Source organism: Hyposmocoma kahamanoa, unplaced genomic scaffold (assembly GCF_003589595.1).
Source record: "Hyposmocoma kahamanoa isolate Upper Pololo Valley unplaced genomic scaffold, ASM358959v1 76, whole genome shotgun sequence".
NCBI lineage: Eukaryota > Metazoa > Arthropoda > Insecta > Lepidoptera > Cosmopterigidae > Hyposmocoma > Hyposmocoma kahamanoa.
The window spans coordinates 7,247,097-7,262,086 of record NW_020653900.1 but is presented as its reverse complement, the minus strand read 5'-3'; the positions used below and the strand labels follow the sequence as shown (position 1 = coordinate 7,262,086).

General features: G+C 34.6%; 1 protein-coding gene and 1 long non-coding RNA gene across 2 annotated transcripts in view; one reads left to right on the top strand and one right to left on the bottom strand.

The window, feature by feature from the left end:
* Positions 1-6,094, top strand: part of LOC113232507 — a 7,977-nt gene extending 1,883 nt beyond the window's left edge. The window contains exons 2-3 of the long non-coding RNA XR_003310632.1: positions 3,590-3,684; positions 4,846-6,094. This is a non-coding gene — a long non-coding RNA (uncharacterized LOC113232507). The remainder of the gene's footprint in view (positions 1-3,589; positions 3,685-4,845) is intronic.
* A 3,654-nt stretch (positions 6,095-9,748) lies between these two features.
* On the bottom strand, positions 9,749-13,457 carry LOC113232563. The gene is made up of 3 exons (XM_026467333.1): positions 13,198-13,457; positions 10,455-10,552; positions 9,749-9,948 (listed from the first exon to the last, which is right to left on the bottom strand). The coding sequence occupies exons 1-3, from the start codon at positions 13,440-13,442 to the stop codon at positions 9,887-9,889; spliced, it is 405 nt and encodes a 134-aa protein (XP_026323118.1). The 5' UTR covers positions 13,443-13,457; the 3' UTR covers positions 9,749-9,886.
* Between the last annotated feature and the right edge of the window lie 1,533 nt (positions 13,458-14,990).

Sequence of the window (14,990 nt, the reverse complement as noted above, 5' to 3'; positions counted from 1 at the left end):
GCGAATGTCCGGTCAGGTTGTCTGTTTACGTCGCGTGCACGTGAACAATCATGATAGTCTCGAAAACCCAAGAACTTAATAATTTGTTCTTCTGTCTATTAAAAGTATTATTGGTTTTTTTTTATTTATAGATTAATTTATCGATATTTTATTTTGACTTTATAAATGGATTTTAAAACTCTAGATGTTCAATAACTTTTTTTTATTTGGCTATACAATTGAACATCATTTACTTATGAAATTAATCGACAGTGGTGTGTGTGTGTGGTAACTACTTAAAAATTATACACTGTATAATAATATGTAATTTAAATAATGTATGGGTATGTATTTGACATATCATAGTTTATTCAATACCTATTAAGTACAACACGTTTCACTGTATTTTAAGGCATTCGCATTTTACTCTTCTTGTTTGCATGTTTTAAATTAACGGAAACTATTTTAATACCAAGTATATGCAACCAACTACCTTGTACAAAAAGAACTATTGAATCGAAAAAAAAAACAATCAGCTATACTATTTATTAATGGTACCTAAATGTATATACCATATATAAAGAAAACATCAGAGCTAAAATGTATACAACAACTACTTTTTCTACAATTTCAGTGGCCAATAATAAATAAAAAATAATGAACTTAAATTCCCAGTTTTCATAAAATTTCTCTTCTGTAGTCGTTGTCGATATTTTTATCGATGGATTGTGAAAGAAGATAAAATTTTGCCAAAATAGACTGAATTATGAACGTCGTAGTTTAAATTATTACTAAGTAAGTTAACGCCTTCTTTGTTCTTATTCCGGCAGGCCTACTAGTATCGAGATCGATATTTATTCATATACATTTTAAAAAGAATAGCCAGATTTGATTATCTATATTGAATTAAAATGAAAAACTATAAAATATGTCTCCTCTTTGTATTTATCATAAACATAGTTCTAAATACAGTGTATGTATGTATGAACTTACAAAAATTGACAATTCAAGTGATCTTATGCTCAGTAATTGGATGATTGAAATGAAACAAGTTCGGCTATTTATTCCATAAGCGTGACCAATACTCAGTCGATAGTCGATAGACTATATATCGATTGCAATCACTAGGTGCTCGCAAGCGGGCAGCACTTTTGCGTAATGAACTGTCATTTTACAATGTATTTAAAAAAGACAGACTATAAACTTCAAGGAAATAATACACAGAGTGGATAATACCTCCCACTGAAATTCCAGAATTGTTGTATATAATAGTAGAGTACTAGAATGGTGTATTTAGATGAGCGGTTTTGTATTCAACAATATAAGTCAATTGTTTTACTTTTATATGTAACCATTTCGGAATTTCGGGGAAGGTAACATAAACTCTATATGTATTCCTTGATGTTTAGATAAATATATTTAGCCTATTCCAATCTCTGATAGTTTTCTCTAGTTATATCTCTAGTTAGAGAGCGCAGATATTAGCTCAGAAACCGAATCTTCACTCAATTCACATTACGAAAACACTTTAGCGCTGTGGAGTTAGATTTCTGCTATTGTATCTAGAGCAGCGCACGGGTTTCCTTGGGTGTATTAGCTTCTTTACTCAATTTACCTATCATTACTATCATAGTAAAATGAGACAAGACCTACTCTCGCATATTCGCCCCGTCAATGCTTACGTGAGGCGCACTATAAGTTTCCGGAATGAATAGGACAAAAATACTACAAAACGGCCAGAAATGAATTTATTGTGTCTCAAAATATTCTCCGTAAGCGTAAATGCACTTTTTCATACGAATGAACCAATTTTGAAAACATTTATGCCACTCCTCCGTGACAATCTCTGAAACATATTTTTCATACTCTTCGACAGCCTCTTCAGGTTGACCGCGTAACTGTGATTTTCCTTGACCGCATAACTGGTTCTTAATTTTTGAAAGTAAATAAAAGTCACAAGGTGCCAGATCGGGACTGTACGTGTGATGGCTAAGAAGGTCAACGTTGTTCTGGCCGTGTGAGAACTGGCATTTTCGTGGTGCAAGATGATACGGCATTTAGGGTTGTTTTTATGGAGTTTGTCAATAGCTTCTGGTAAACAAATGGTCGTGCACCATGTGTATTCACGGTACAATGATTCTCCAAAGCAACAGTAGCTACGTGTCCAGTTTTATTAAAAAAAGAAGCAATCATCCGCTTAGAGGCACTTTCCACAAACGCCACTTTGGTTGGTTTCGGCTCATCTCGAAAGACCCATACGCTCGATTGCTGCTTTGTTTTGGTTCGATTTTTTGGATCGTAACTATAAATTCATGTTTCGTCGCCTGTTACTATGTCCCGCACCAAATTTGACGCCCCTTCGTTGAATCCAGTAACCATGGCATTGCACCAAGTGACTCGATCCATTTTTTTAAGCCTCAGTCAAATTGTGTGGGATCCACAGAGAGCACAGCTTTTTCACACCCAAATGTTTGTGTAGTATTGATTGTATTTAACTTATGCGTATGCCTAAAGATCATGGTATGTCACATGCCATGATTAATTCAAACTAGTTGTAATTAGTAGAGGGGGCCTGTATACACATAAGATGATAAACTGATCCAATTCCACACATGAAATCTCAATAGTCCGTCCAATAGAGAGATCTGTGGTATCCTTACGCTCTTTAAATTTTAAATTACGCTTAATAATAATCATTGATCCGCCTGTACTTAAGTTCTTTCTTACGAACGAGTTAAGTATTACATAACATTTTCCACGTTGTTAATTGCTTCGTAGTCTTTCAACCAGTGTTCTGTTACACAAAACTCATCAATGGAAATATCGTTTAAAAAAAGACTTAATTCTAATGTTTTGCCAGAAAAGCCTTGAATGTTTTGATGAACTACACGAAAAAGATTAGACTTTTCTGTTAGATAAGATTCAAAATGCCAAGTAGGTACTACTTTCTACCCTTACACTACTTGTCTTATTACATTATCTGCCGTCCACTAACTATAACGCGGCTAAGTGGCGACCATTTGTCATATCTCCGTTATATCAAATATCAGTTTAAAATAGAAAAAAATAGAATACAACAGTCTGTTTTAAAAACAGACACAAACAAAACAAACAGTTTTAGTTAGCGGACGGCAGTTATGTGAATATGATATAGTTCTCTTTTATGACTGCAAAGTTGTTGATTGACGCGAGTGCTTTTATTGAAACTTGAGAGAAGGAGCCTAAGATTTTAAGGCATGAGACGAAAAACAACTTTACAGCCTAGCGAAACACACAACATTTCACCTCACTATTGCGTGGAAAATGGTAGATGAAAGAAAACGGTAGAACTATAACAAATCAGTTTTATTCATTCATACATCAAAAAGGGTACATTAATAAGTAAGTACTATACTAAAAATTGAAAGTAATATTACTGCATTTGGTAATATTGATAGTAACATTTTTTTTTATCGAAACAAAAAGTTAGATGCTCCACAGTCCTTCGTCAAATTCCACGCTAACGTGGAAAAAGCGCTTTTACCAGATTTCTAATGAGAAACAAAGCCTTTCCGAGCCAGGAAGGTGAAAAATATATTACCATTTTGTGGACTATTATGTTTTGTAACAGATTCCACATGGCTTGTGCAAGGCACTACGATGGAGAATATAAAACATTTAACAGCTACTGCGATATGGAATACGAAAATTGTAACGGATGGAGACGTAAGTAGCAATAAGTTGTACCACATATCTTCACATATTTTATAATTTACTATATCATACTGTACCGTACTTCATAGTTATGAATAGCTCAGGCCTTTTATCTGTGGCAGGAATCATTGAGACGACGCGAAAAAATTTCGATGTGCGATACATTTCCAGACATTGTGTATGATATACTATGACACTATAATAATAATAATAACACAGGAAATGAATTATTGTTTCAGATCTACATAGCATATATTTATTTTTGCAACCAGTTACGTCAAATATTAATGCAAATATTAATGACTTTGCTATCTCAGTCAGCCGTGACCGTGGGACCTGTAAAGGGCCCGAATCGTTGGTTTTTTTATTTAGATCTGAAAGCAAAAGTTTCATTTCCTATGTGTAACAATCCCGAAAACCCAAGAACTCGATAATAATGTTTCATCATTACAATCAATAATTTCAATGCTCAACTAAAGAACATGGAACATACTCTCCAAATAGATGAGGCCATCACACTCTACACAAGTGTAAATATACACCGACACATTAAGCGGAATAAAAAGTAAGAACTTACATTAACATCTTTTAACATTTAATATCGACTTAGTGCAGCCTTAATCAACCTTTATTGAAAAAAAATTAAACAAATCCAAATTAAACAAAGTGCATTTTTTAGATTCGTTGTAAAAGCAGAAACGAAAATTTTAAAAATATAACTGTTTAACACGGACTAAATCAAAGTTTAATACACAAAAACAATTCAACTAAAGCTTACGAAATTTACAAGAATGCAAAATCAACCTCGAACCAATCTGTATTAATAGAAAATTAAAAGTAATTAATAAAAACTAGGAAATTGAAACAAATGAATGAAAACAATGACTTTCGACATTTTTCATTTTCAAATTAGATCCAAGATAAATAACCGGCAAGACTTTAGAAAAAACACTTTTTTATACTATACATTGTAATATTATGCGCGGTAAGGAATAACGAACGATACCTTATTATAAGTCCAAAGTCGAAGACGGGGCTTTCGGAGTCGAGGATCGTAATTCCCGTAACGCCCGTGTTATATACAACGCTTTTCATCACATTTGCGAGGAAATTTTTTATGAACCCATTTGTAATACCTGGTCTGTATAGTAATAATATCAATAACCCTTTCAGAATGGAGTCTTATAAAAAACGGCAGATGTTAATTGCTACTAAAAATGGAACAGGCGTTTTCATGAGTTTTACGAGGAGCACAACCTTTCATTGAAATAATTCTCTACTTGGTTATTACGCACCTCTAGTAATCACTACTATAAATGTGTAGAGAGAGAAGTATAAAGGAATTAACATTCTTACACTAGTGTCACATGTTTATAGTTCATTATTAATTTTATTATTCAAGAAGTGTTTTATGTTCAAGCATGTAATTCGTAACTCTTGTTTTAAATTAATCAGTAGAGGTTTTGATTATTTATTTATAAAGTAGAAGAAGAAGACGCACTTAAGGTTTGAGACGGTGTAGAATGAAAACAAAAAGTGTTAGAAAATCAACAATAACATTGTTTTGTTTAGTAGTTTACTAATCTGACTCTTACCATAGTGACACGCAAAACAATTGTAGGTAATGAATAATGTAGTTATATAAATAGTGAAAAATGGGATTTGCGTAGGTACTCTTAGAGTGGTTACACATGGCGAATTTTTGCAGCGATGCAAACGCGATGCAGCAAATATACAGTTTGATCCAAATGAGTCTCAATTAAAGAAAAGGCTATGAACTGAACAAATAAATATGACAGGGAGTCGGAGGGGTCAAAAAGGGAAAACTAATATACACACAACAACGCTCCGAGAGTCCTCACTCTGTATCGGAGCAGTTACACACGCCGACTTTTAGCAGCGATGCAAATGCAATGCAAACGCGATGCAGTGGCGATGCAGTCGGTAATCTATCTAAATATTTATATTTATATTAATATAAATATAAAGTCTATCTTTACACACACGCACGATTTTAAGCAGCGATGCAAGCGCGCGACAGCATCGATACAAACGCGCACCGTTTGCACCGATTCAATTGCTTATAAATCCCAAGAGTAGCGATCCAATCGCGCGTTTCACGAACACTCGTTTGCATCGTTGCTAAAAGTCGCCACATGTAACCACTCTTACACTGTACTGTGGGTAAGTGTACGTGTATTATGCATCGGTAAGAATACGCAATCCCTTTTTTGATAGGATTTCGTTTATCGGTTGCACACACGAATGCTCCCGATCTCTCGTATCCAGTACAAGCTTCATCACACCACAGATGGTATGATGGTAGGCTCTTTGTAAATCACTTGGCACCCTAGGCACCTCCATATGTTTTTGGTAATGATAGTTTTTTGTATTTTTTATTTCGTTTTTGGTCTTACATTCGAGACACAAAATATAAAATGGTTATACATTATTTGAAAAGAATAGTGAAAACGTAGGCGTGGACCCTTGCAAATACATCTAGTTGCGTTCTATTACACACTTCACCCATTTCAATACAATAAATAATGATTAACGCACATACTCATAGTCCCGCACTAAGAAACCCTGTGATCGCGGGTGCCATGGACACACACAACCACAAATTACAACCAAACTCCCGAGAGAAATAAATTTTGGCCATACAAATATTTCTCTCGACCCGGAAACCGAACCCTCCGCAGATCAGCATGGTAATTAAAGTAAAAAAGCTGTAATTACACTGTGCTACTAGTCTGCAAAAGTGGCATGAATGTGGCGCTGCAGCTGCGCTACTAAATATTATATGAGAGAAAATTGCAGCGCTTCTACAAGCGTGCAATTTGATGCCCTAATGTGATAGTAAGTGTAGGAGTAGTAGGGGAGAAAGCAGAATTAAGGAGATTTTAGAGGGAAAGTTACTTCATTTGATCAGTTAGTCGTTGAGTAGAGATCACGGAGAGTGTGCGATGAAATTAGACGATTTAATTCTGCCTTTCCCTTTCCATCATCGGGGGACTAGGCGTAGGTTTGGCTTCCACCTCTATGTTGTGGATATTCCAAAGATTCGCACGAAGCGTTACGCTTCCGCATTTATATGGCGAACGGCTATAGAGTGGACTTCCCTGCCTGCAGACTTGTTCCCTGAACGTTATAATTAGGACTTTTTCAAGGCGAGAGTGAATAGGCATTATCTAGGTGTGCATGCTCCATCGTCGACCTCATCGCCACTTTCCATCAAATGAGATGGAGGTCAAATGCACGCTTACATTAGAATAAAAAAGAAATTTAAAAAAATTTTGACATATTACTTTTGTTAATTAACTTTGTACACCTAGCTAAAGTAATTGTTTTGTATAAAGTCAATGTGTAGTTGTTTTCAAATATAAGATAAAAAAGAAACAATTGTATGTTTTAAATTCTTGTTATACTGAAGAGAATTGCTTCGAGTTTACATAAGGTACCAGTTATTTACAGTACCTACATAATGTAATTTATTCCAAGAAGAAGAGTTATTTTTACAAGTATATAGTGATAGACATAACATAAATGCGCGTAAATAAAATAAACTGGCTGTTCTTAACAATCGTTTTCACAGTCACAAATTCATTTATAGTCCAATGTGTACACTACTACATAAGATTTCGGCTGATATTCAAATCAAAGTTTGTCTTTTACGGGGCTTAAAACTGAAGTGAAACAAAAACTTTGAACTAAAGGTTATAGCATATTTGAAATAAATATTGTATATGATAAATACGTACGAATGTTTTATTTACAAAGAGTAATCCCTAGAATTTCTTATTATTTTTTCTCAGGCGAATCTGCCTTACGAACGAGTAGCAGAGTTTTATCAATGTGAAATTTTTAAGTGTAATTTCACACACACGCAAGCACACACTCATCCTTTACAAAGGTAACCAATATGTATTGTATTAAAAATTTAATGAAATATAATCTAATATAATATAATAACATAATATACAGATTGACCATAACATGTAAAATTTTCCAAAAACTGTAAAATAAAATTCTCTTTGGTTGGGCGTTATTCTTTTATCAGTAACAATGTTTTTATCGATTACCTGCGAGACAGGCTTTGCCTAGTGCAGGAATCGTAGGAAATTCTCTGTACGCGATGTATGCCACAACTCAGTTGTGTTATCTGGTTGTTGGTTATAATTTAAATTGTAATGTACCTACGTAATTTCATTGTGAATTAATTTTGTAATTTACTTGCCTATGAAATAAAAACATAATTATATAGAAGGAACACACACACACACATACTCCCGTAGCAGAAAGTCATAAAAAAAAGGTTAGCAAAGAAAGGTCTCGAAAGGATTCAGGTTTGAAGTTATTCTACGTTGAATGGTTTCGGATTCTCCCACGGGAAACGATCTCGCCTGAAGTGACCGTATGTACTCTGCTTGCTCAGTGGTACAAATGGCAGCCCGATTTTTCAAGTCGTATATTTTTTAATGCAATGAATTCTTGAATGTGTTTTAGGTATAGTTTATTTATTAAGGTCCCAACTGGGTAACGGTCCCAAAGGGTAGTGAATTCTGAAGAAAAAGCATGAAAAAAGAGCTAAAGTTGTAGAAATGAACGCGTTGTGTAGGTATGTATGTGTGATGTAGGTGACTCTAGACCAATGCAAACGTACGTTCGTAATACACACGATTGCATTGATGCAATTGCTTATAAATCACTGTAGGACAAATGTAAGATGCGCACCCATTGGGACTTGTCGCGGACTCGGCACCGCGCTTGAATCCAACGGGACGAATCCCTTTTACTGGACACATTTGTATTGTAAGCATCTGTACAATAAATCAATTCTTCACCGAATTTCGTCGTTTGATTTCTGGGGCCTTACCACGAACTCTTATTACAGTTCAGTATAGGTTGTAACGATAAAAAAGCGGGATAGTGATATATATATACACTTCGTCTCACAACGAATCATTTTAGGTCCTAAACTGAATCGTAATAAGAGTTCATGGTAAGGCCCCAGGACATGGTAACGGGGACCAGCTAGCCAAACAAACCTCGACTATCCTCTACACCCCTCTGTTACAAGTGTGTATTTGTATTAATGAAATTATGACTACAATATATATTTTCTGCAAATATGTTTGTTGTGGTAGGCTAAAAAATTATTTGTTAAGGTAAATTTGTTTATATTTTCATATTTCTTTTTGTTTCCTATTTAAATATGTACCTTGTCGAGAAACAGTGCATATACCTATGTAAATAAAATAAGCCGACTAATCTCTCGATATCAACGACCTTCGTGGTCGAGTGGCTTACACATCGATCTTCATGGCGTCGTTCTTATCTGAGGTCCTGGGTTCGATTCCCGGCCGGGTCAATGTAGAAATCTAACTTTTGCATGGGTCTGGGTATTTGTAGTGCCGTCGTTGTTTCTGATTTCCATATTTTTTTTAATATTTGTCTAATATTAAAACTAATTATATCTAATCGACGACCTCAGTGGCACAATGGTTTACGTTTGGGCGCTGGATGCAGAGGTCCCGGGAGTGATTCCCGGTAGGACCAATTTGGGAAATAAAATTTTATAAAGTGGTCTGGTCTGGGTGTTCAGTGTAATGCCCCGGAGTGAATTCCCTTGCTCTGGTGCTTATAGTAAAGGGAATTCCCTAGTTTGAGACCAGGTTTTAATTGGTGTTGTCGGGCATAATAAAAAAAATTTGAACGACAATGAATGCTAGGGACGAAATATATAATACTCTATCCCACCAAAGTATAGCCTTCTGTTTGAAACAGTACACGCTTCGTTTTTTATTTGATTTATGCTATTGGATCAGTGAACGTTCTAATATAAAATAGATTCGGGATAAGTACCTAATGTATTTATAATATGGGATTAAATACAAAGAAACAGCAAAATGGCTGTAACTAAAATTGGACACTGGATTCCTACGTACATGCACTAAGAGGTGCATAAACACACACACACACACACACACACACACACACACACACACACACACACACACACACACACACACACACACACACACACAATTTAAATAAATTTTCAAATATTAAAATTTAGACATCTTTATCGAAGCTGGTATACGTAATAATAGTAATTAATTAAGTTCGACTCCAGGAACCAGAAACCTAAGATACATAATATTATCTTGATCGAGTCTAGATTCCTATAAATTTTGTCGCTTTAGGAAAAAAGTTATCGTTGTGTGCTGGCAATCCTAAAGCAGTTTTTTTCGTCTACAGATGTCCAGGCCGAATCTGAAAAGTAAATAAGTTTTATTAGTAACATTACGCGTTCCGTTCTGAAGTGTTAAGAGTGTTGAAATTACAGGTGCATTGGACTTGTCAGCTTTTGTCTCAGGGTGGAGGGCGGAGTAGCAAGTGGAGGTCCGTAGTCTCTGCCTACCACGGTGGGAGACAGGCGTGATGATATGTATGTATGAAAATGTATTTAGTGTCAGTTTTAATGTTAAGTAAAATCAGTGTTTAATTAACATTTTTCAAATAAAAAAAAAATCCGGTACCAATATCTCGAAAGTTGCTAAATTGTTAGCGTTAGCTATGACAAGAAAGGGAAAAATTGTATCCTTGCAATTTTCAGTTATAAAGAATAAGCGGTTTAAATTACTAATGGATTTCTTTTCACCGTTGAGAAATCACCAGTATTATTGGACCTTTTTGTAACACCCGCTGTGGCAAAACGAGTTAAGTCACTCGTGTGATTTGTTGGGCAAGTACATGAAAGAGACCTCCACAAATCTTACCTGACCCAGACCTGCAGTTTTCGTAGAACATTTGACATAAGTTTGAAAAAACTCTTTTTTGGCCATTTTTTATGTTGACTCCACATAATGGCTGTTTTCTAAAAGCAACCACAAATCAATAGAAAGAAAGTATATTACATAAATTCGTACCCTTGGTATAAATAAAGGCGTATGTGATCTTGTGTCAAAAGTGCTATTATTACATGAAAATTTTAAAAATAACACGAACTATATTAAACAAATTACGTATGTTTGTTTTCTAGCAGTAGAGCTCCTAGAGAAAGAGTTCGTCCAGGGAAGTACTGCCCAGTACTAACCTATTTCTGCCGCCAAGCATTAATGTCAGCAAAACTGTGTTCCGGTTTTGAAGGGTAAGGGTGCTGGTGAAATTACAGATACTTGTCAACTCATGTCTCAAGGTGACGGGCGCAGTGGCAGTGCCCTTACGAGCTTTGTGATTTAAAGCTTTGAATGGCACTGCAACAGTTACGGATGGGCGTGTCGTTCGTTTCGTTCGTCCCGCCACTTCGTATCATAAGAAATATGTCAAATTATTTATGACTCTCCTATTTAAGCATAAATAAGTTATCGAATAATTCCCTTCGAAGAATCTTTAAACCTCTCCTGGGAAGTTGTCATTTTGCGGATGTCATCTATTACACTAAGGGTGGGAATTAGTTACAATGCAATTATTATTGACGTCTATTTGCCAAATTGAACTTAAAAGACAGCTGTGACAAGGGCATTATTCATTTTACATCTCGCAAGTTTCACGAATTGCTGTGTGAATTTTAACAATAATGTAAAGTGCCTCTATCACGGGTTGACTGTGACAGTTGTCACTAGCGACCGCGTCAATTACTTCACAATTTTGTAAAAATTTAAAATTATATAATGCCCCGTAAATTGGAATGTTCTTTGTAAAACTAAAAATAAGGTATTTCATTAATGGCTTTTGTAACTATAGTGAAAAAATAGAGTGGTTTGCATTAATATTACACATAACTGGTTGATGACTTTACCACCTCAGTCAACCGTGACCATGGGACCTGTAAAGGGCCCGAAACGTTGGTTTGTTTGAAAAAACAAATATATGCGATGTAAATCCGGAAAAATAGTTTCGTTTCCTAGTTTATACTTTTATCTAAGGTTTTTTTAACTTTTATTTAAGGTTTTTTTAGCCCTGTACCTACTCGATTACTACACTTATTTTGTTTTTTAAATACATGTCCTCCAATTAACTGCCTCCGTGGCCGAACGGTTATCATGCCGAACTATCCGGTCCATGCCGAGGTCCCGAGTTCGATTTCCGGGCCGGAAGAAATATTTGTACGGCCTACATATTTCTAAGAAATAAACGTGTGACAACCTATATTTTGGAATTATTAGAAAATAAACAGTGAAAAAGAAATAGAAATTTTATACACATTGATGACGAAATGGGTATGTCCATGTTAAGAAAACGGTCAGAGAAGGTATAATTACCATCGCCATAGGTTTTCAAAGCGCACATCCATAAACCACGAAAAATTTGGAATTCACTATTGCATGAATCGCGAGCTATAAGCCCGTGTCGCGGCACTCGAATTGTGTGTATGTAGGAGTGTCGGCGTATTCGCTAGCAATTTACATAAATGTCTAAGTACCGTAATTTTGGTTTTAAAATTTTAAAATCCCCGTTTCCCTATTTGTAAATTACATTTTTCTACAAAATTTGTTGTCGCTTATTGAAATAAAAGAGCCTTCATGTATTACAATATTCGAGTATTTTCCATCACTTCTAGTTTTTGATATTTTTATTAAGAAAATGGTGTTATTACCGTAGGTTGTCTAATTATTGTATTATGAAAATATTAAGAGTTTTAAATATTACACTCGATTTCGCGTCAATATAAAGTATATACAAATATATTATGATACAAACTAGACTTCTAAATAATTAGATCTTATAATCAAACCAATTATCAACGTTTTTTAATGCAATGGGAAAGCAGAATGTAGGAAATTTTAGACAGAAAGATATTTGTGGCACATCTCACAAACACTTAAAAATAATCCGGATTATGATTAATCACCGTTATTACAAAAAAAGTGTAATAATTTATATTTTAATTATTTCTGCCGATAAAATCTTTCAGCTTAAATATTAAAAAATGTTTTGTTTCGGTATAATTAATTACGAATAGAGTAGAAAATATTTGAATTATCTTACTACCGCAGCCATGGAAAAATAACAATTTCTAATTACCGTTTCCATAAAATATTTGTGTCTTAATAACACTAAAACGACTTTATCTATTTTAATGCCATTTAGCTTAAAGTTTTGTTAACAATTTAGCTTAAAGTTGTTCACATTTCTATGTTATTAGTCATAATAACAGAGAAAAAAAATGGCTACGGTAATTAGGCTGAGTACACCGAATGTGAGAATGACCGATATAAAGCTAAGAAAAAATTGTACTTAGCATAGTAATTAAAAATTGTAATATAGATTACGTGTAATATAGAGTAAGCCTCTGCAGCCAGCATTTGGGTTTAACTTGTATGTAAGCATACAGCACCTTATCCCGTGGATAACCTTTAGCCTATGAAACTGGATCAATGTGTACAAGTAGTTAAAAAATGTGTAAGATTTGCAGAGTAAAAATAATATTAAAAACAAAATAATTAACGAAAAAAAATTAGGTCTTTGGGTTTATGTGTACGCGTGTGTGCGTCGCTCTCTTTGTGTGGACGTACTTACGCTTTCACATACATACAGCTACTAAATTCTTCCATGCATTCTTTTAGATGATAATTGACATCGTCATCGCCATTCGGGTCGTAAGAATCTAATGTCGTGAACAACGACTGTAACTCAGGGGGCATGGGGCGTCCATTATATACAGGGGACACCTGGTCATCGTAAGCATCGTAACTGTTGTGTTTGTTCGGATTTCGAAATCCATTGTCACCAATAACACGTCGAAAATTGCCTTGTGCTGCCATTATTAGAACTGTTTGAGCAGGCATAAAATTTATTATAACTTTTTCTATGAAAAAAAAGGCATGTAAAGTTTATAGAATTACAAGTATATGCTTAATTGAAATCATTTCACGGATAGTGGGTGAAATCCAATAAACCAGATTCATCCCTTTAATATGGCACCCTTATTGGTAGAATGTTTTCTTCAAATTTAAAGGGAACCACAAATGAGGTATCCTCTTTCCAACAAAAAAAAAGAATCAACGAAATCGGTTCACAAAATATGTCAGAGTAATCGTGTAACTAAAAATTCGAAAACACTTACTGTTTAATTTAAAAAAAACGGTACAAAACAGGGTGGGCTGATTTTTTTGATGACCCGTGTACATACAAAAAAATACAGTCAAGTTGAGAACATCCGCCTTTTTTAAAGTCAGTTGAAAACAAAACCCGTTCCTTTTTAAATTAGAAAGGAATAACTACAAGTGTGTAATTACCGAAAAATAATAAGAAAATTACGTTATAAGCTAAATTACAAAAAGTGGCAACGATTACAATTCAATATACATTTACGTGTACAAATAATGATCAAATAGATTCGTTTTGGGTATCAGTACTTATAAATACCGGCACGAATAAACAATTGCGTACAGCGGTACCGACGACGTTGTAAACATTTCACGGCTTCATCTCCACAAAGTCTTCAGATGTTGCGAAGTACATACGGGTGAAAGCCAATGATACCCTGAGGGGCGAGCGGTTGGGGTTCCATCACCATGTGAATTTTAATTCGATTGTGGTGAGAGTGCCAACGCAACATCTGTCGACCTTCATGAAGGAGAAGTTTTGGTTGAAGGATGTCATCACGTTGCGTCACACATCGTAGTCCATACGTGTAAATAGTTTATAAGGTATGTATTTATTGGTCAATGTAACCTGACTTTAAATAAATAAATAAAAATAAAGTAAATATACATAAAAACAATCAATCAATGTACTTACACGTAATACATAAACTCTGCAATTGTACTAAAAATTTTACAATCATGGCTATAAAATATTTCAGATATCACACCATGTTTTTCACTATAAAGAAGAATCTTTATTTAGATTCTTTTATGTCTTACAAATTCTTTAAATTCTCAGTGAAGTGTTGCAAAGAAAGTTCAATTTTCAAGAAAAGATTTATACTTTTTATTTAGCAGTTATTTATCAAGCGTTCGCAATTTTTCACATCATAAAATTATAATTAGATTTTCATATCGTTGCTCTCACATATTGCTGATTTTGCGATAATATCTTCTTGTGATTAAGAGCCTATGCACACGGCGTATTTTATAACCGCCGACCACACGCGTACACCCCGCAGACCCGCTGTAGTCGCGCGTATGTATCGAGCTTATGATAAAAGATTAATGTTACTTTTGTTTTTAATTTCAGTTAGTTTTTTTAAATGAAGCAACTATATGAAATTCTAAGTGTAAACTCCAGTGGAGTTTGCGTAGGCTCTTAGTGTTGATAGAAAATTTACAAAATGAGACGACAGAGTTTTAGTTTGTTAATATTTTTAT